The following is a 23,269-nucleotide window of genomic DNA, read 5'->3' as shown; positions in this document are numbered from 1 at the left end:
ATGCTACTTATGATGATGATGCTTCTAATGATGATGATGCTAATGATGATGATGCTACTAATGATGATGATGCTACTAATGATGATGATGATGTTTCTAATGATGATGATGCTTGTAATGATGATGATGCTAATGATGATGATGATGCTAATGATGATGATGCTAATGATGATGATGCTAATGATGATGATGATGCTACTGATGATGATGATGATGCTTCTAATGATGATGATTCTAATGATGATGATGCTAATGATGATGATGAGGCTAATGATAATGCTAATGATGATGATGCTAATGATGATGATGAGGCTAATGATAATGCTAATGATGATGATGCTAATGATGATGATGATGCTAATGATGATGCTAATGATGATGATGCTAATGATGATGATGCTACTTATGATGATGATGCTTCTAATGATGATGATGCTAATGATGATGATGCTACTAATGATGATGATGCTACTAATGATGATGATGATGTTTCTAATGATGATGATGCTTGTAATGATGATGATGCTAATGATGATGATGATGCTAATGATGATGATGCTAATGATGATGATGCTAATGATGATGATGATGCTACTGATGATGATAATGCTACTAATGATGATGCTTCTACTAATGATGATGCTACTAATAATGATGATGATGCTTCTAATGATGATGATGCTTCTAATGATGATGATGCTAATGATGATGATGATGCTAATGATGATGATGCTAATGATGATGATGATGCTACTGATGATGATAATGCTACTAATGATGATGCTTCTACTAATGATGATGCTTATAATGATGATGATGATGATGCTAATGATGATGATGCTAATGATGATGCTTCTAATGATGATGATGCTAATGATGATGATGATGCTAATGATGATGATGCTATTGATGATGATGCTATTGATGATGATGATGCTGCTAATGATGATGATAATGCTACTAATGATGATGCTTCTACTAATGATGATGCTTATAATGATGATGATGATGATGCTAATGATGATGATGCTAATGATGATGCTTCTAATGATGATGATGCTAATGATGATGATGATGCTAATGATGATGATGCTATTGATGATGATGCTATTGATGATGATGATGCTGCTAATGATGATGATGCTACTAATGATGATGATGCTACTAATGATGATGATGATGTTTCTAATGATGATGATGCTTGTAATGATGATGATGCTAATGATGATGATGATGATGCTAATGATGATGATGCTAATGATGATGCTTCTAATGATGATGATGCTAATGATGATGATGATGATGCTAATGATGATGATGCTATTGATGATGATGCTATTGATGATGATGATGCTGCTAATGATGATGATGATGCTACTAATGATGATAATGCTAATGATGACGATGATGCTGCGGCTGCTGCTGCTGCTGACGATGATGCTGAAGGATGCCTCACCTCGTCACGCCTGAAGGCTTGCTGTATCTTGACGAACCTCCACTTCGGACAGGGGGGAGACACGGATACTCCCGGAGAAACGCGGAGACACTGCAGCTCCTGCTGAGAGACAAGCACTTCTTCCACGATGCCAGACTCCTCTGTGGAGTGATGGTGGGGGGGGAGAGGTGGGGGGGGGAGAGGTGGGGGGGAGAGAGGTGGGGTGTGTCAATGTGTGTGTCAGTCCGGCAAAAACAACCCCCTACCTCTTCGCGGTGCCGGACGGGCAACTCTGTCGTGGACAGTGCTGTGGGGGGAGGAGCCAATTCCGATTGGCCTCTCCCCTCATGGCGTCTGACCACCACAGGGGCCAAACGGGGGCTCTGGACGGGTGCGAGGGGCTGGTTACCCCTCCACCTTCAATTAATTACCACAAAACCACGTCTATATCTAACGAATAAGCTTGTGCCGGAGGCCCTGGGGGGACAGGCGTCTATGAAGTCTCCTGGCCAAACCCCAATTAACGGAGCCAGGAGATTGAATCTCTACACTCGGGGCTCCTCCAGAAACAGCGAAAAAGCCACTACGGGTGGCCACGTGGAATGTTCGAACGCTCACTGCGGAGGAGAGGCTGCCACTCCTCTGTCGGGAGCTGGACCGGTACCGCCTGGATCTCCGTGGCATTCAGGAGGTCCGGTGGTCCGGTTCTGGCTCCTGCCACCATGAGGGGTGGACAGTCCTCTACTCGGGGCAGGAAACTGCCAAACAACAGGGTGTGGCTCTTCCTCTGAACAAAAGAATGAAGGGGGTGTGGGAGCCTGGCGGTGAGGTGTGGGAAGCTGTAAGTCCCAGGCTACTTTGGGCTCGCCTTCCCATCAACCGGAGGCGAGGAGTGGTGGTCGTGGTTACTTATGCCCCCACCTAAGACAAACATCCGTGGAGGGATGCAGGCAAAGCCGATGAGTCAGATGCCTTCTATGACCTCCTGTCACAGGTGCTGGCTAAAGTGGCACCTCGGGATAGAGTCATCTTGTTGGGTGACTTCAATGCCCGAGTTGGTCATGATGCTGGCACCTGGTCTGGAGTGATTGGAGGGCATGGGCCAGATCAGCTCAATAACAACGGTAGGAGGCTGCTAGATTTTTGTGCAGCCCATGGGCTTGTAATTACCAACACGCTGTTCCGGCATCGGCGCATCCACACAACATCATGGATGCATGCCGGGTCCAAGCAAGAAGATCTGCTGGACAACATAGTGACGGACCAGCGGATGCGAGCCCATGTCCTTGACACCAGGACCTACCGTGGAGCTGATCTGCCGTCTGACCATCGCCTAGTCATCTGTAAGATGTGCCTGCCATTCTTCCACTCCGGTGGTGGGTGTACACCCAGGACCCCATTCCAACCTAAAGTGGCCTGGTCTCAGCTAGCTGATGAAAGTTGCAAGCGAGAATTTCATCATCGCTTGCGGCTGGGGTTGGCATCGTCCCCCACTCCTCCTGATGTCGAGGGTAAATGGGCGAGGTTTAGGACTGTGACTCATGCAGCTGCAATGGCTGGTTTGGGTACGCGGTCCAGACCTCCCCAGAGACCCTGGCTGACAGAGGAGGTGTTCAGGTTGGCTGAGAAAAAGCGACAGACCCACTCTCATCGTCTACAGAATCCCACGTCAGAGAATGAGGAGGCTTACCGCAGCCTTCGCTCGGAGGTTCGGAGAGCCGTGAGGTGCTGCAAGGATGGGTGGTGGTCGCGGGTTGCTGAGGAGATGGAGTCTGCCTCAATAGCCCGTGATCACAAATCTCTATTTAACTCCATCAAAAGTAACCTGCAGTGCCACACCTATTACCATCATTAGGGGAAAGAACGGTGATCCAATCTCCGACCCCCAGGAACAGGTTCGCAGATTTGCTGAGCATTTATGTGAGGTCCTGGGGGAGGGGAAATCCCTCAGCCCGGAAAACATCATGGGACTAAGTGGAAATGATCCTGCTGAGGCTGCGGTGCCTCAAATATTGGAAGAAGTCACCCCCTGTGAGTGGCTGGCTGAGGTGCCATCTGTTGAGGAAGTACTGAAGGCGATCCGGAGTCTGAGACCAGGAAAGGCAGCGGGCAGAGATGATCTGCCAAGCGAAATGCTGAGGGAGGGTGGCGTTTGTGCACAGACTGCCCTATATGACATCATAACAACAGTCTGGACCACTGGACGGGTTCCGCAGGATTGGAAGGATGCCCTGGTGGTCCCCCTTTTTAAGAAGGGGGACCGCACAGACTGTAACAACTACAGGGGCATCTCACTCCTCAGTGTGCCGGGAAAGGTCCTGGCAAGGATTATTCAGCATCACCTTGCCAGGCTCGCTGAGGAGAGGCTTGCGGAGCCCCAATGCGGTTTAAGGAAAGGGCGGTCCTGCACAGATGCCATATTTTCTGTCCGTCTGCTACAGCAGAGGTGTAGGGAATTCCAACAAGACCTACATCTCTGCTTTATTGACCTGGTCAAGGCCTATGATACCATCAGTAGGCCTGGGCTCTGGGTCGTTCTTCGTGCTTTTGGAGTACCTGACCCTCTGCTCACGATCATTAAGGATCTTCATGATGGTGAGCGGGCCCGGGTAAAACTACGTGGCCGGGAGTCAGAGCCATTCCCTGTACACCTTGGGGTGCGACAGGGATGTCCTCTGGCTCCCACATTATTTAACATCTATTTTGACCACGTAGTTCGTGAAGCCTTCAATAGCTGTACCGGGGGAATCTCCATATGGTACAGATATAATGGGAAGCTGATCGATGCCCGGGTGTGGTCAAGGGATGGCTCCCTATTGCTCAACCACGTTATGTATGCTGATGATTTGGTAATAGCTGCTCAGTCAGAGGAGGAGTTGGAGACGCTGCTGCTGAGACTGGAGCGTGCCACTATAAGGTAGTGCCTTACCATCAGCCCCACCAAAACTAAGCACCTGCCTGGGTATTTTGTACCATCGGACACTCCACTACCACAACTCCCAATCGGTGATGGGGCAGTTGTGGAGAGAGTGGAGAGTTTCCCATACCTGGGCAGTGTGCTTATGACTGGCTCCAGTTTAACAGCAGAGGTCTCACTCTGAATCAGTCGAGCGGCAATATCTTTTCATCGGTTGCGTAACGCTGTGTGGAAGCTACCTGGTCTATCACTCCGCACTAAGCTTCAGGTCTTCTCGGCCACGGTCATTCCCTCCCTTCTCTACGCTTGCGAAACGTGGTCCCCCCTAATGGAACATCTTCGCCGGTTATAAACATTTAGGGTGGCCTGCCTACGATCCATCCTGGGTTTAACCAGACTGGATTGTGTGAGGAGCTCAAAAAATCCTTGAAAGATCTGGGGAAGGTCCCATCGGTGAACTCCTCCGGCGGGCAAGGCTGCGATGGCTGGGTCATGTAGCCCGCATGCCCAGCCACCAACAGCTTTTGTTCGGCCGGATTGAGGGGGCTAAGCGGGCGCAGCACGGGCTGAAGAAGAGATGGAGTGATGTGGTACAGGAGGACGTGGAGCTGAGTGGACTTGCCGATGACTGGTACCAGCGGTGTCAAGATCGACCTCTGTGGAGGAGGCTCGTGAAGGACGCTACTGGGCAGTTGGAGGTAGTCGCCCTTCAACAACAACGGAGGGCGGAGGAGCGACGCTCACAACAACGAGCGGAGCGCCGGGTGGCTAAAGCACAGCAGGTTGGCACAGTAGGGGGCACAGGTGGTGCATCAGCCAGTCATCTCAGTCAGTCGACCCGTGGCACCTGGGTCTGCCCCGTGACCTCCTGCCAGCGGGCGTTCGACACTTCACGTGGCCTCACGGTGCACATAGCCTGGCACAAGCGTCGTGGTGACGTCACCGCCACTTAGTGGCGAATGTCGGTTATTGTTGTAGTGTGTGTGAGTGTGTGTGTGTCTGTGTGTGTCTGTGTGTGTGTACACTGTGTGTGTGACTGTGTGTGTGTGTACACTGTGTGTCTGTGTGGGTGTGACTGTGTGTGTACACTTTGTGTGTGTGTACACTCTGAGACTGTGTGTGTGTACACTGTGTGACTGTGTGTGTACACTGTGTGTGTGTACACTGTGTGTGTACACTGTGTGTGTGCACTGTGTGTGTGTACACTGTGTGTGTACACTGTGTGTGTGTATACACTGTGTGTGTACACTGTGTGTGTGTGTACACTGTGTGTGTGTACACTGTGTGACTGTGTGTGTGTCACTGTGTGTGTGTACACTGTGTGTACACTGTGTGTGTACACTGTGTGTGTACACTGTGTGTGTGTGTGTACACTGTGTGACTGTGTGTGTGTGTACACCGTGTGTGTGTACACTGTGTGACTGTGTGTACACTGTGTGACTGTGTGTACACTGTGTGTGTACACTGTGTGTGTGTACACTGTGTGTGTGTGTACACTGTGTGGCTGTGTGTGTGTACACTGTGTGTACACTGTGTGGCTGTGTGTGTGTACACTGTGTGTACACTGTGTGTGTATGCCCACCGCTGGCTGCTGGGTCTAGGTGAGTGTAGTTCACTGTGTGTGTGTGTACACTGTGTGTGTGTATGTGTGTGTACACTGTGTGTGTGTACACTGTGTGTGCACACTGTGTGTGTACACTGTGTGTGTGTACATACCGCTGGCTGCTGGGTCTAGGTGAGTGTGTGTGTGTGTACACTGTGTGTGTGTACACTGTGTGTACACTGTGTGTGTGTGTACACACCGCTGGCTGCTGGGTCTAAGTGAGTGTGTGTGTGTACACTGTGTGTGTATGTATGTGTGTACTGTGTGTACACACCGCTGGCTGCTGGGTCTAGGTGTGTAGTTCACTGTGTGTGTATGTATGTGTGTACACTGTGTGTGTGTACACTGTGTGTGTGTACACACCGCTGGCTGCTGGGTCTAGGTGAGTGTAGTTCACTGTGTGTGTATGTATGTGTGTACACTGTGTGTACACTGTGTGTGTGTACACTGTGACTGTGTACACACCGCTGGCTGCTGGGTCTAGGTGAGTGTAGTTCACGCGAAAGAGGAAGGCGTCCAGAATGCAGGCGACGGTGATGGTGAGGACAACCTGGGGGAGACACGGGGGGGGGGGGGGTGAGAGAGACAGACACGTGGTGTAGAGACACGTGGTGTAGAGACACGTGGTGTAGAGACACGTGGGGTAGAGACACGTGGGGTAGAGACACGTGGTGTAGAGACACGTGGTGTAGAGACACGTGGGTAGAGACACGTGGGTAGAGACACGTGGGGGGTGGTAGAGACACGTGGTGTAGAGACACGTGGGGTAGAGACACGTGGGTAGAGACACGTGGGTAGAGACACGTGGGGGGTGGTAGAGACACGTGGTAGAGACACGTGGTAGAGACACGTGGTAGAGACACGTGGTAGAGACACGTGGGGTAGAGACACGTGGGGTAGAGACACGTGGGGTAGAGACACGTGGTGTAGAGACACGTGGTGTAGAGACACGTGGTGTAGAGACACGTGGGGTAGAGACACGTGGGTAGAGACACGTGGGTAGAGACACGTGGGGGGTGGTAGAGACACGTGGTAGAGACACGTGGTAGAGACACGTGGTAGAGACACGTGGGGTAGAGACACGTGGGGGGTGGTAGAGACACGTGGTAGAGACACGTGGTAGAGACACGTGGTAGAGACACGTGGTAGAGACACGTGGTGGAGACACGTGGTGGAGACACGTGGTGGAGACACGTGGTAGAGACACGTGGTAGAGACACGTGGTGGAGACACGTGGTAGAGATACGTGGTAGAGACACGTGGGTGGGGGGTGGTAGAGACACGTGGTAGAGACACGTGGTAGAGACACGTGGTAGAGACACGTGGTAGAGACACGTGGGGAGACACGTGGTAGAGACACGTGGTGGAGACACGTGGTAGAGACACGTGGTAGAGACACGTGGGGTAGAGACACGTGGTAGAGACACGTGGTGGAGACACGTGGGGTAGAGACACGTGGTAGAGACACGTGGTGGAGACACGTGGTAGAGACACGTGGTAGAGACACGTGGTAGAGACACGTGGTAGAGACACGTGGTGGAGACACGTGGTAGAGACACGTGGTGGAGACACGTGGTAGAGACACGTGGTGGAGACACGTGGTAGAGACACGTGGGTGGGGAGACACGTGGTAGAGACACGTGGTAGAGACATGTGGTGGAGACACGTGGTAGAGACACGTGGGTGGGGGGTGGTAGAGCCACGTGGTAGAGACACGTGGTAGAGACACGTGGTGGAGACGCGTGGTAGAGACACGTGGTAGAGACACGTGGGGTAGAGTGTCCACACTGGAGGTGGTGCTGCTGGTCACCATGTTGACGAGATAGAATATCATGAAGTAGGCGCGGCTCCACGCGCCTGTCTCTGACACCACTCCCTCCTGAGACACGCGGACAGAGACACACGGGGAGAGAGACACGGGGACAGAGACACGGGGAGAGAGACATGGGGAGGGAGAGAGACACGGGGAGAGAGAGACACGGGGAGAGACACGGGGAGAGAGACACGGGGAGAGAGACACGGGGAGAGAGACACGGGGAGAGAGAGACACGGGGAGAGACACGGGGAGAGAGACACGGAGAGGGAGACACGGGGAGAGAGACACGGGGAGAGAGACACGGGGAGAGAGAGACACGGGGAGAGACACGGGGAGAGACACGGGGAGAGAGACACACGGGGAGAGACACGGGGACAGAGACGCGGGGAGAGAGAGACACGGGGAGAGACACGGGGGGGAGAGACACGGGGAGAGAGAGAGACACGGGGAGAGAGACACGGGGAGAGAGAGACACGGGGAGAGACACGCGGGGGAGAGACACGGGGAGAGAGAGACACGGGGAGAGACACGCGGGGGAGAGACACGGGGAGAGAGACACGGGGAGAGAGACACGGGGAGAGACACGGGGAGGGAGAGAGACACGGGGGGGGGAGACACGGGGAGAGACACGGGGAGAGACACGGGGAGAGAGACACGGGGAGAGACACGGGGAGGGAGAGAGACACGGGGGGGGGGGAGACACGGGGAGAGAGACACGGGGAGAGAGACACGGGGAGAGAGACACGGGGAGAGAGACACGGGGAGAGAGACACGGGGAGGGAGACACGGGGAGAGAGACGGGGAGGGAGAGAGACACGGGGAGGGAGATACGGGGAGAGAGACACGGGGAGGGAGACACGGGGGGAGAGAGACACGGGGAGGGAGACACGGGGAGAGAGACGGGGAGGGAGAGAGACACGGGGAGGGAGACACGGGGGGAGAGAGACACGGGGAGAGAGAGACACGGGGGGACATTGGGGATTAGTTAGCAATCGTGGTGATGGTGATGATGGTCGTGGTAGTGATGATGGTGATGATGATGGTGGCAGTAATGATGGTGATGGTAGTGATGATGATGGTGATGGTAGTGATGATGGTGATGGTAGTGATGATGATGGTAGTGATGATGGTAGTGATGATGATGGTGATGGTAGTGATGATGATGGTAGTGATGATGGTGATGGTAGTGATGATGATGGTAGTAATTGTGATGATGGTAGTGATGATGGTGATGATGGTAGTGATGATGATGGTGGTGGTGATGGTGGTTACCATGGTAACGATGATGGTGATGGTGATTACCATGGTAATGATGGTTGTGATGGTGGTTACCATGGTAATGATGATGGTGGTTACCATGGTAATGATGATGGTGATAGTGGTTACCATGGTAATGATGATGGTGGTTACCATGGTAATGATGATGGTGATGGTGGTTACCATGGTAATGATGGTTGTGATGGTGGTTACCATGGTAATGATGATGGTGGTTACCATGGCAATGATGATGGTGATGGTGGTTACCATGGTAATGATGATGGTGGTTACCATGGTAATGATGGTTGTGATGGTGGTTGCCATGGTAATGATGATAGGGATGGTGGTTACCATGGTAATGATGATGGTGATGGTGGTTGCCATGGTAACGATGATGGTGATGGTGGTTACCATGGTAATGTTGATGGTGGTTGCCATGGTAATGATGATGGTGATGGTGGTTGCCATGGTAATGATGATGGTGGTTACCATGGTAATGATGATGGTGGTTACCATGGTAATGATGATGGTGATGGTGGTTGCCATGGTAATGATGATGGTGACGGTGGTTACCATGGTAATGATGATGGTGGTTATCATGGTAATGATGATAGTGATGGTGGTTACCATGGTAATGATGATGGTGGTTGCCATGGTAATGACGATGGTGATGGTGGTTACCATGGCAATGATGATGGTGGTTACCATGGTAATGGTTATTGTGATGGTGGTTGCCATGGTAATGATGATAGTGATGGTGGTTACCATGGTAATGATGATGGTGATGGTGGTTGCCATGGTAATGATGATAGTGATGGTGGTTACCATGGTAATGATGATGGTGGTTACCATGGCAATGATGATAGTGATGCTGGTTGCCATGGTAATGATGATGGCGATGGTGGTTACCATGGTAATGAACCAGTTGTTTATTACTGTCAGCGCAAAGAGCGTCACTGAAAAACATCAACAACATCATCAACATCACCATCATCATCAACATCATCATCAGCATCATCACTACCATCATCATCAACAGCATCATCATCAACATCATCATCAATATTATTATCATCATCAACATCAACAACATCATCAACATCACCATCATCATCATCAACATCATCAGCATCATCACTACCATCATCATCAACAGCATCAACATCATCAGCATCAGCATCACCATCATCAACATCATCATCATCAACATCATCATCAATATTATCATCATCAATATCAATATTATCATCATCATCATCAATATTATCATCATCATCAACATCAATATTATCATCATCATCATCAACATCATCAACAACATCATCACTACCATCATCATCAACAGCATCAACATCAGCATCATAATCAACATCATCATCAACATCATCATCAACATCAATATTATCATCATCATCATCAACATCATCAATACCATCATCATCAACAGCATCAACATCATCATCAGCATCATAATCATCATCAGCATCATAATCAGCATCAACATCATCATCAGCGCCAGCACCATCAGCAGTAGTAGTGTTAGTAGTATTAGTAGTAGTATATTTAGTAGTAGTATTAGTAGTATTATTAGTAGTATATTTAGTGGTAGTGGTAGTACCCAGGGTCCGTGCGAGGTTGTTGAAGTTGTTAAGGTGGTAGCGACCATCCTCCGTCACGGTCCCATTAACTCCGACCACCACCTGATAGAAGTCTTTCACCCCACTGCCACTAGGAGACACAGACAAAGTCCCCCCAGGTAGCCTCTAGCAGGCTGTAGGGGCAAGTGCTGCTAGCTAGCGAGTAGCAGCAGCAGTGTCTATGTACTACACACACCACACACAGACAAAGCTCCCCCAGGTAGCCTCTAGCAGGGCTGTAGGGGCAAGCGCTGTGGGTAGCGAGTAGCAGCAGCAGTGTCTATGTACTACACACACCACGCACAGACAAAGCTCCCCCAGGTAGCCTCTAGCAGGGCTGTAGGGGCAAGTGCTGCTAGCTAGCGAGTAGCAGCAGCAGTGTCTATGTACTAAACACACCACACCCAGACAAAGCTCCCCCAGGTAGCCTCTAGTAGGGATGTAGGGGCAAGTGCTGTTAGCTAGCGAGTAGCAGCAGCAGTGTCTATGTACTACACAGACCACACACAGACAAAGCTCCCCCAGGTAGCCTCTGGCAGGGCTATAGGGGCAAGTGCTGTTAGCTAGCGAGTAGTAGCAGCAGTGTCTATGTACTACACACACCACACCCAGACAAAGCTCCCCCAGGTAGCCTCTAGCAGGCTGGAGGGGCAAGTGCTGCTAGCTAGCGAGTAGCAGCAGCAGTGTCTATGTACTACACACACCACACACAGACAAAGCTCCCCCAGGTAGCCTCTAGCTGTAGGGGCAAGTGCAGCTAGTAACGAGATGTATAGGATGGAGATGTATATGATGGAGATGTATAGGAGATGTATATGAGGAGATTTATAGGAGGAAATGTATAGGAGGAGATTTATAGGAGGAGATGTACAGGAGTTGTACGGGAGATGTATAGGAGGAGTTGTATAGGAGTTGAAGATGTATAGGAGTTGGAGATGTATAGGCGATGTATAGGAGTTGGAGATGTATAGGAGTTGGAGATGTATAGGAGATGGAGATGTATAGGAGTTGGAGATGTATAGGAGATGTATAGGAGTTGGAGATGTATAGGAGTTGGAGATGTATAGGAGATGTATAGGAGATGTTTAGGAGATGTATAGGAGTTGGATATGTATAGGAGATGTATAGGAGGAGATGTTTATGAGTTGGAGATGTATGGGAGATGTATAGGAGACGTATAGGGGGAGATGTATAGAAGATGTTTATGAGTTGGAGATGTATATGAGGAGATGTATAGGAGATGTATAGGGGGAGATGTATAGGAGATGTTTATGAATTGGACATATATATGAGGAGATGTATAGGAGATGTATATGAGCTGTAGATGTATAGGAGATGTATAGGAGGAGATGTATAGGAGATGTTTTATGAGTTGGATATGTATAGGAGCTGTATAGGAGATGTTTATGGGTTGGAGATGTTTAGGAGGAAATGTATAAGAGGAGATGTTTATGAGTTGCAGATGTATATGAGATGTATATGAAGAGATGGAGATGTATAGGAGGAGACGTTTATGAGTTGGAGATGTTTATGAGTTGGAGATGTTTAGAAGATGTATAGGGGGAGATGTTTATGAGTTGGAGATGCATAGGAGATGTATAGGAGGAGATGTAAATGAGGAGATGTTTATGAGTTGGAGATGTATAAGAGGAGATGTATAGGAGATGCATAGGAGGATATGTAAATGAGGAGATGTTTATCAGTTGGAGATGTTTATGGGTAGGAGATGTATGGGAGATGTATAGGAGATGTATATTGGGAGATGTATAGGAGATGTATATGAGATGTATAGGAGATGTATAGGAGTTGTATAGGAGAAGTATAGGAGGAGATGTATATGGGGAGATGTTTATGAGTTGGAGATGTAGAGGAGATGTTTAGGAGATGTATAGGAGATGTATAGGGGCAGATGTTTATGAGTTGGAGATGTATAGGAGGAGATGTATAGGAGATGTCGAGGAGATGTACAGGGGGAGATGTTTATGAGTTGGAGATGTTTATGAGTTGGAGATGTATAAGAGATGTACAGGGAGAGATGTTTATGAGTTGGAGATGTTTATGAGTGGAGATGTATAGGAGATGTACAGGGGGAGATGTTTATGAGTTGGAGATGTTTATGAGTTGGAGATGTTCATGAGTTGGAGATGTTTATGAGTTGGAGATGTATAGGAGACGTACAGGGGGAGATGTTTATGAGTTGGAGATGTTTATGAGTTTGAGATGTTTATGAGTTGGAGATGTATAGGAGTTGGAGATGTTTATGAGTTGGAGATGTTTATGAGTTGGAGATGTTTATGAGTTGGAGATGTATAGGAGATGTACAGGGGGAGATGTTTATGAGTTGGAGATGTTTATGAGTTGGAGATGTTTATGAGTTGGAGATGTTCATGAGTTGGAGATGTTTATGAGTTGGAGATGTTTATGAGTTGGAGATGTTTATGAGTTGGAGATGTTTATGAGTTGGAGATGTTTATGAGTTGGAGATGTTTATGAGTTGGAGATGTATAGGAGATGTACAGGGGGAGATGTTTATGAGTTGTAGATGTTTATGAGTTGGAGATGTTTATGAGTTGGAGATGTTCATGAGTTGGAGATGTTTATGAGTTGGAGATGTTTATGAGTTGGAGATGTTTATGAGTTGGAGATGTTTATGAGTTGGAGATGTTTATGAGTTGGAGATGTATAGGAGATGTACAGGGGGAGATGTTTATGAGTTGGAGATGTTTATGAGTTGGAGATGTATAGGAGATGTACAGGGGGAGATGTTTATGAGTTGTAGATGTTTATGAGTTGGAGATGCTTATGAGTTGGAGATGTTCATGAGTTGGAGATGTTTATGAGTTGGAGATGTTTATGAGTTGGAGATGTTTATGAGTTGGAGATGTTTATGAGTTGGAGATGTTTATGAGTTGGAGATGTTTATGAGTTGGAGATGTTTATGAGTTGGAGATGTATAGAAGATGTACAGGGGGAGATGTTTATGAGTTGGAGATGTTTATGAGTTGGAGATGTTTATGAGTTGGAGATGTTTATGAGATGGAGATGTTTATGAGTTGGAGATGTTTATGAGTTGGAGATGTTTATGAGTTGGAGATGTTTATGAGTTGGAGATGTTTATGAGTTGGAGATGTATAGGAGATGTACAGGGGGAGATGTTTATGAGTTGTAGATGTTTATGAGTTGGAGATGTTTATGAGTTGGAGATGTTTATGAGTTGGAGATGTTCATGAGTTGGAGATGTTTATGAGTTGGAGATGTTTATGAGTTGGAGATGTTTATGAGTTGGAGATGTTTATGAGTTGGAGATGTTTATGAGTTGGAGATGTTTATGAGTTGGAGATGCTTATGAGTTGGAGATGTTTATGAGTTGGAGATGTATAGGAGATGTACAGGGGGAGATGTTTATGAGTTGGAGATGTTTATGAGTTGGAGATGTTTATGAGTTGGAGATGTATAGGAGATGTACAGGGGGAGATGTTTATGAGTTGGAGATGTTTATGAGTTGGAGATGTTGATGAGTTGGAGATGTTTATGAGTTGGAGATGTTTATGAGTTGGAGATGTTTATGAGTTGGAGATGTTTATGAGTTGGAGATGTTTATGAGTTGGAGATGTTCTCACTTGCAGGCAGTTTGGGTGCAGGACTCCAGCGAAGATCTCCATGGCGACGATGGCGAAGGCGAAGTGGAAGACACATGGGGAGGGCGAAGCGAGGGGGACTCTAACATCATCAAATCATCAACATCACAACATCAACTCATCATCAACATCATCATCATCATCAACATCAATCAACATCATCATCATCACCATCATCAACATCAACATCCATCAACATCAACCAACATCATCAACAACATCATCATCATCACATCAACATCATCAACCTCAACATCACCATCACCATCACCATCAACATCAACACATCACATCATCAACATCAACATCACCATCATCAACATCCATCATCATCAACATCATCCATCTCAACATCATCAACATCAACATCATCAACATCACATCATCAACATCCATCAACATCAACATCATCAACATCAACCATCATCAACATCATCATCACTCAACATCACTCAACATCACCATCAACATCATCAACATCAACATCACATCATCACCATCATCAACATCATCAACATCAACATCATCATCAACATCAACATCATCAACATCAACATCATCAACATCAACATCATCAACATCAACATCAACATCATCAACATCACCATCAACATCACCATCATCATCACCATCAACAACATCAACATCATCAACATCAACATCATCACCATCAACATCATCAACATCACCATCAACATCATCAACATCATCAACATCATCAACATCATCAACATCATCAACATCATCAACATCAACATCATCAACATCAACATCACCATCAACATCATCAACATCAACATCATCAACATCAACATCATCAACATCAACATCATCAACATCATCAACATCACCATCAACATCATCAACATCAACATCATCAACATCAACATCAACATCATCAACATCACCATCAACATCACCATCAACATCACCATCAACAACATCAACATCATCAACATCAACATCATCACCATCAACATCATCATCAACATCATCAACATCAACATCATCAACATCACCATCACCATCAACATCATCAACATCAACATCATCAACATCAACATCATCAACATCACCATCAACATCATCAACATCAACATCATCAACATCAACATCATCACCATCAAGATCACCATCACCATCACATCATCAACATCACCATCAACAACATCAACATCATCAACATCAACATCATCAACATCAACATCATCAACATCAACATCATCAACATCACCATCAACATCACCATCAACATCACCATCAACAACATCAACATCATCAACATCAACATCATCACCATCAACATCATCATCATCATCATCAACATCAACATCATCAACATCACCATCACCATCAACATCATCAACATCAACATCATCAACATCAACATCATCAACATCACCATCAACATCATCAACATCAACATCATCAACATCAACATCATCACCATCAAGATCACCATCACCATCAACATCATCAACATCACCATCATCAACATCAACATCATCAACATCATCAACATCAACATCATCAACATCAACATCAACATCATCAACATCAACATCATCAACATCATCAACATCAACATCATCAACATCAACATCATCAACATCAACATCATCAACATCAACATCACCATCAACATCATCAACATCAACATCATCAACATCAACATCACCATCAACATCAACATCACCATCATCAACATCATCAACATCACCATCAACATCATCAACATCAACATCACCATCAACATCAACATCACCATCATCAACATCATCAACATCAACATCAACATCATCAACATCAACATCATCAACATCAACATCACCATCAACACCATCAACATCAACATCATCAACATCACCATCAACATCATCAACATCAACATCATCAACATCACCACCATCAACATCATCAACATCAACATCATCAACATCAACATCATCAACATCACCATCAACATCATCAACATCAACATCATCAACATCACCATCAACATCATCAACATCAACATCATCAACATCAACATCACCACCATCAACATCACCATCAACATCACCATCAACATCATCAACATCAACATCATCAACATCACCATCAACATCACCATCAACATCATCAACATCAACATCACCATCAACACCATCAACATTACCATCAACACCATCAGGACCATCACCATTACCACCATGAACATCAACATCACCACCAACATCAACATCACCATCAACATCATCAACATCACCATCAACATCACCATCAACATCACCATCAACATCACCATCAACATCACCATCACCACCATCAACATCACCATCAACATCACCATCAACACCATCAACATCACCATCAACATCAACACCATCAGGACCATCACCATCACCACCATGAACATCAACATCACCATCAACATCACCATCAACATCACCATCAACATCATCAACATCACCATCAACACCATCACCATCAACATCACCATCAACAACATCACCATCAACATCACCATCAACACCATCAACATCAACATCACCATCAACATCACCACCATCACCACCATCAACATCACCATCAACATCACCATCAACACCATCAACATCAACATCACCATCAACATCACCATCAACATCACCATCAACATCACCATCAACATCAACATCACCATCAACATCACCATCATCATCATCAACACCATCAACATCATCACCATCAACACCAACGTGGTGATGGCGAAGCTGATGGGGCAATCAACATCATCATCATCAACATCACCATCATCACCATCAACATCATCATCAACATCACCATCAACATCACCACCATCAACATCACCATCACCATCACCACCATCAACATCACCATCAACATCACCATCAACATCATCATCAACATCACCATCATCACCATCAACATCAACATCACCATCAACATCAACATCACCATCAACATCACCATCATCAACACCATCAACATCACCATCATCAACATCACCACGTTGGGGCAATCAACATCACCATCATCAACATCACCATCATCATCAACATCATCAACATCATCATCAACATCACCACCATCACCACCACCATCACCACCATCACCATCACCACCATTACCACCATCACCACCACCACCATCACCACCACCACCATCATCACCATCACCATCACCACCATCACCACCATCACCACCATCACCATCACCACCACCACCACCACCATCACCACCACCACCATCACCACCACCACCACCATCACCACCACCACCATCACCACCACCATCACCACCATCACCACCACCACCACCATCACCTGGCCATCCTGGGTAGGAGCTCTCTGAGTGTGCTCAGAACATCTCTGTAGCGCCCCTTCACGTTGAAGTGCCTGGGGCAGAGAGACACACCACGTGCACCTAGCCTGGCACCACCATCACCACCACCACCTAGCCTGGCACCACCATCACCACCACCACCACGTGCACCTAGCCTGGCACCACCATCACCATCACCACCACGTGCACCTAGCCTGGCACCACCATCACCACCACGTGCACCTAGCCTGGCACCACCATCACCACCACCACCTAGCCTGGCACCACCATCACCACCACCATCACCACCACCATCACCACCACGTGCACCTAGCCTGGCACCACCACCACGTGCACCTAGCCTGGCACCACCATCACCACCACGTGCACCTAGCCTGGCACCACCACCACACGTGCACCTAGCCTGGCACCACCATCACCACCTCGCGCACCTAACCTGGCACCACCACCATCACCACCACCATCACCACTTCGTGCACCTAGCCTGGCACCTGCAGGGTCTGTTGATGATGTTGATGATGGTGATCATGGTGATGATGATCTTGATGATGATGTTGATGATGATGTTGATGGTGATGTTGATGATGATGTTGATGATGATGTTGATGATGTTGATGATGATGTTGAAGGTGATGTTGATGGTGATGATGATGGTGATGTTGACGATTTTGATGATGGTGATGATGATGGTGATGATGATGGTGATGTTGATGGTGATGATGATGACCTGCTTGTCAGTTTTGATGCGGTTTCCTTATTCACCAAAGTTCCTGTACCTGACACCATCGCAATCATTGAAGACTTGGTTCATCAAGGACTAAACACTGAGGTACCCCCTGGTGAGACACTGTTTAACCAATACATACTTCACTTGGAATGGAACTTTCTACAAACAAACTGAGGGCACCCCAATGGGCTCCCCCCTTTCTCCAGTTATAGCTAACATTTTCATGGAGAAATTTGAGACTGACGCCATCCAGACTGCCACTCTACGCCCAACCTTATGGAAGAGGTACGTGGATGACACTTTTGTCATCTGGCCACATGGCCGGCCTGCTCTAGACCAATTCCTCGACCACATCAATTCCATACATCCAGCCATTAGATTTACCATGGAAGTCGAAATAGATGGCAAGATACCTTTTTTGGATGTCCTAATTAAAAAGAGACCTGATGGTTCAATGAGCCACTCTGTCTACAGGAAAGCTACCCATACGGATGCTTACTTGAAACCGGATTCCCACCACCATCCATCCCAGAAGAATTCCCTCATCAAGACTCTGCACCATAGAGCCCAATGCATATCCGACCAGGAACATATTACCAGTGAACTCTAGCACGTACACCAGGCTCTCAGGGCTAATGGTTACTCCGACTACACAATCCGCAAAGCTATCACTCAAACCATGAAGAAGGACCCTCTTGAGGAGCCTTTCAAAACCATCACTTTACCCTACATTGCGGGGATCACAAAAAAGATCTCCAAAATCTTGAATAAACACAAGATCCAGGTCCGATTCAACACATTACATAAAATCCGTGATCTGGTTCCGTCTGTAAAAGATGTGATTCCGGACATACAGTACCCTGGTGTCTACAAACTAAGTTGCCTCTGTGGTAGTAGTTATATTGGAGAAACCAAACGACATGTCTCGGACCGCATTCGTGAACACAAAGCAGACCTTAAACACGGTAGGACCAACACCTCGGCCGTGGCAGATCACTGTTATGATTCAGTAGGCTCACATGACATTGACTTCTCCAAGACAGAGGTTCTCTGCAAGCCATCTGGCTACCATGAGAGATTCGTTCATGAGGCTATCCACATATACAAACACAGAGACACAATTTGAACGGAGAAGATGGATTCTGGCTTAGCAATCATTGGAAGGATTTGATAAAACCATTTCAGACCTATTCTTAGTTTTTTCGGTAAAGTCACGTTGAAGAGAAACAACAACGTGACTTTACCGAAAAAACTAAGAATATGAATTACTGCAGTCACGAAAGCTTTTGAATCAAAATTCATTTCAGACCTGTTTCCCTTCTATGTGACTTTACCGAAAGAACCAAGAATATGGTGATGATGTTGTTGATGATGTTGATGATGGTGATGATGTTGATGATGAGGATGATGTTGTTGATGATTGATTGTTCACGCTTAAGGTGGCTTTCAGACCGCATCCATTATTTTTCGTCTCCCCCCTCCTCTTTTCCGAACATAGATGGACTCGTCCATCTGAACAAAACTGTCAAATCGCTCTCCGTGGTGCTAACGTTAAAAATAAATAAATACAAACAGCGACTTCTTTCAAATTTTCTTGCTATGGTTTTCACACCTGATGATGATTGCTTCTTGCGTTGCAGTCGAAACGTCGCGAGAATTTTAATGTTTTATATTTTTATTATGTCATTGTTTCCCTTCTACGTGACTTTACCGAAAGAACCAAGAATATGGTGATGATGTTGTTGATGATGTTGATGATGGTGATGATGTTGATGATGGTGATGATGGTGATGATGGTGATGATGTTGATGGTGATGATGATGGTGATGATGGTGGTGATGGTGATGTTGATGATGATGGTAATGATGTTGATGATGATGGTGATGTTGATGATGATGATGATGTTGGTGATGATGTTGGTGATGGTGATGATGTTGGTGATGGTGATGGTGATGATGATGTTGGTGATGATGATGTTGATGATGTTGATGGTGATGATGATGTTGATGATGATGGTGATAATGATGGTGATAATGTTGATGATGATGTTGATGATGGTGATAATGTTGATGATGATGATGGTGATAATGATGGTGATAATGTTGATGATGATGTATGATGATGTTGATGATGACAATGTTGTTGATGATGATGGTGATAATGATGGTGATAATGATGATGATGTTGTTGATGGTGATGATGTTGGTGATGATGTTGATGATGATGATGGTGATAATGTTGATGATGATGGTGATAATGATGGTGATAATGTGGATGATAATGTTGATGATGATGGTGATAATGATGGTGATAATGTTGATGATGATGTTGTTGATGATGATGGTAATAATGTTGATGATGATTGGTGATAATGTTGATGATGATGTTGTTGATGATGATGGTAATAATGTTGATGATGATGGTGAGAATGATGGTGATAATGTTGATGATGATGATGTTGATGATGATGGTGATAATGATGGTGATGATGTTGATGATGATGATGGTGATAATGTTGATAATGTTGATGATGATGTTGATGATAATGATGGTGATAATGTTGATGATGATGTTGATGATGATAATGATGGTGATAATGTTGATGATGATGATGTTGATGATGATGTTGATGATGATGGTTTTAATGATGGTGATAATGTTGATGATGATGTTGATGATGATGTTGTTGATGATGGTGATAATGATGGTGATAATGTTGATGATGATGTTGTTGATGGTGATGATGGTGATGATGATGTTGATGATGATAATGATGGTGATAATGTTGATGATGATGTTGATGATGATAATTATGGTGATAATGTTGATGATGATGTTGATGATGATGGTGATAATGATGGTGATGATGATGATGTTGATGATGTTGATGATGGTGATGATGTTGGTGATGGTGATGATGATGGTGATGATGATGGTGATGATGGTGATGTTGATGATGTTGATGATGTTGATGATGATGGTGTTGATGGTGATGATGATGATGATGTTGATGATGATGGTGATAATGATGGTGATAATGTTGATGATGATGTTGATGATGGTGATAATGTTGATGATGATGTTGATGATGATTATGATGTTGATGATGGTGATAATGATGGTGATGATGATAATGATGGTGATAATGTTGATGATGATGGTGATAATGTTAATAATGTTGATGATGATGTTGATGCTGATAATGTTGATGATGATGTTGATGATGATAATGATGCTGATAATGTTGATGATGATGATGATGTTGATGATGATGTTGATGATGATGGTGATAATGATGCTGATAATGTTGATGATGATGTTGATGATGTTGATGATGGTGATGATGTTGGTGATGGTGATGATGATGGTGATGATGTTGGTGATGGTGGTGATGTTGATGATGTTGATGATGTTGATGATGATGGTGTTGATGGTGATGATGATGTTGATGATGATGGTGATAATGATGGTGATAATGTTGATGTTGATGATGGTGATAATGTTGATGATGATGTTGATGATGATTATGATGTTGATGATGATTATGATGTTGATGATGGTGATAATGATGGTGATAATGTTGATGTTGATGATGATAATGTTGATGATGATGTTGATGATGGTGATAATGATGGTGATAATGTTGATGATGATGATAATGATGGTGATAATGTTGATGATGATGTTGATGATGATAATGATGGTGATAATGTTGATGATGATGATGTTGATGATGATGTTGATGATGATGGTTTTAATGATGGTGATAATGTTGATGATGATGTTGATGATGATGTTGTTGATGATGGTGATAATGATGGTGATAATGTTGATGATGATGTTGTTGATGGTGATGATGGTGATGATGATGTTGATGATGATAATGATGGTGATAATGTTGATGATGATGTTGATGATGATAATTATGGTGATAATGTTGATGATGATGTTGATGATGATGGTGATAATGATGGTGATGATGATGATGTTGATGATGTTGATGATGGTGATGATGTTGGTGATGGTGATGATGATGGTGATGATGATGGTGATGATGGTGATGTTGATGATGTTGATGATGTTGATGATGATGGTGTTGATGGTGATGATGATGATGATGTTGATGATGATGGTGATAATGATGGTGATAATGTTGATGATGATGTTGATGATGGTGATAATGTTGATGATGATGTTGATGATGATTATGATGTTGATGATGGTGATAATGATGGTGATGATGATAATGATGGTGATAATGTTGATGATGATGGTGATAATGTTAATAATGTTGATGATGATGTTGATGCTGATAATGTTGATGATGATGTTGATGATGATAATGATGCTGATAATGTTGATGATGATGATGATGATGTTGATGATGATGTTGATGATGATGGTGATAATGATGGTGATAATGTTGATGATGATGTTGATGATGTTGATGATGGTGATGATGTTGGTGATGGTGATGATGATGGTGATGATGTTGGTGATGGTGGTGATGTTGATGATGTTGATGATGTTGATGATGATGGTGTTGATGGTGATGATGATGTTGATGATGATGGTGATAATGATGGTGATAATGTTGATGTTGATGATGGTGATAATGTTGATGATGATGTTGATGATGATTATGATGTTGATGATGATTATGATGTTGATGATGGTGATAATGATGGTGATAATGTTGATGTTGATGATGATAATGTTGATGATGATGTTGATGATGGTGATAATGATGGTGATAATGTTGATGATGATGTTGATGATGATGATAATGTTGATGATGATGTTGATGATGACGGTGATGATGGTGATGATGACGATGATAATGTTGATAATGTTGATGATGATGATGTTGATGATGATGTTGATGATGATGGTTTTAATGATGGTGATAATG

At 45.1% G+C, this 23,269-nt stretch overlaps 1 protein-coding gene across 2 annotated transcripts in view; it reads right to left on the bottom strand.

The window, feature by feature from the left end:
- The window catches only part of LOC142907964 (two pore calcium channel protein 1-like), a 115,596-nt gene that overhangs the window by 49,568 nt on the left and 42,759 nt on the right, over positions 1-23,269 (bottom strand). For both annotated transcript variants that reach the window (XM_076058016.1, XM_076058017.1), the window contains one exon: positions 17,612-17,683. In XM_076058016.1, the coding sequence (XP_075914131.1) occupies positions 17,612-17,619 (8 nt within the window). In that variant the 5' untranslated portion in view covers positions 17,620-17,683. The remainder of the gene's footprint in view (positions 1-17,611; positions 17,684-23,269) is intronic.

This window comes from Petromyzon marinus (genome assembly GCF_048934315.1).
Source record: "Petromyzon marinus isolate PM22_M1 ecotype Great Lakes invasive population chromosome 67 unlocalized genomic scaffold, UKy_Petmar_22M1.pri1.0 chr67_unloc.4, whole genome shotgun sequence".
Lineage (NCBI taxonomy): Eukaryota > Metazoa > Chordata > Hyperoartia > Petromyzontiformes > Petromyzontidae > Petromyzon > Petromyzon marinus.
The sequence above is the reverse complement of the archived record's forward strand: the minus strand, read 5'-3'. Positions and strand labels throughout refer to the sequence as shown.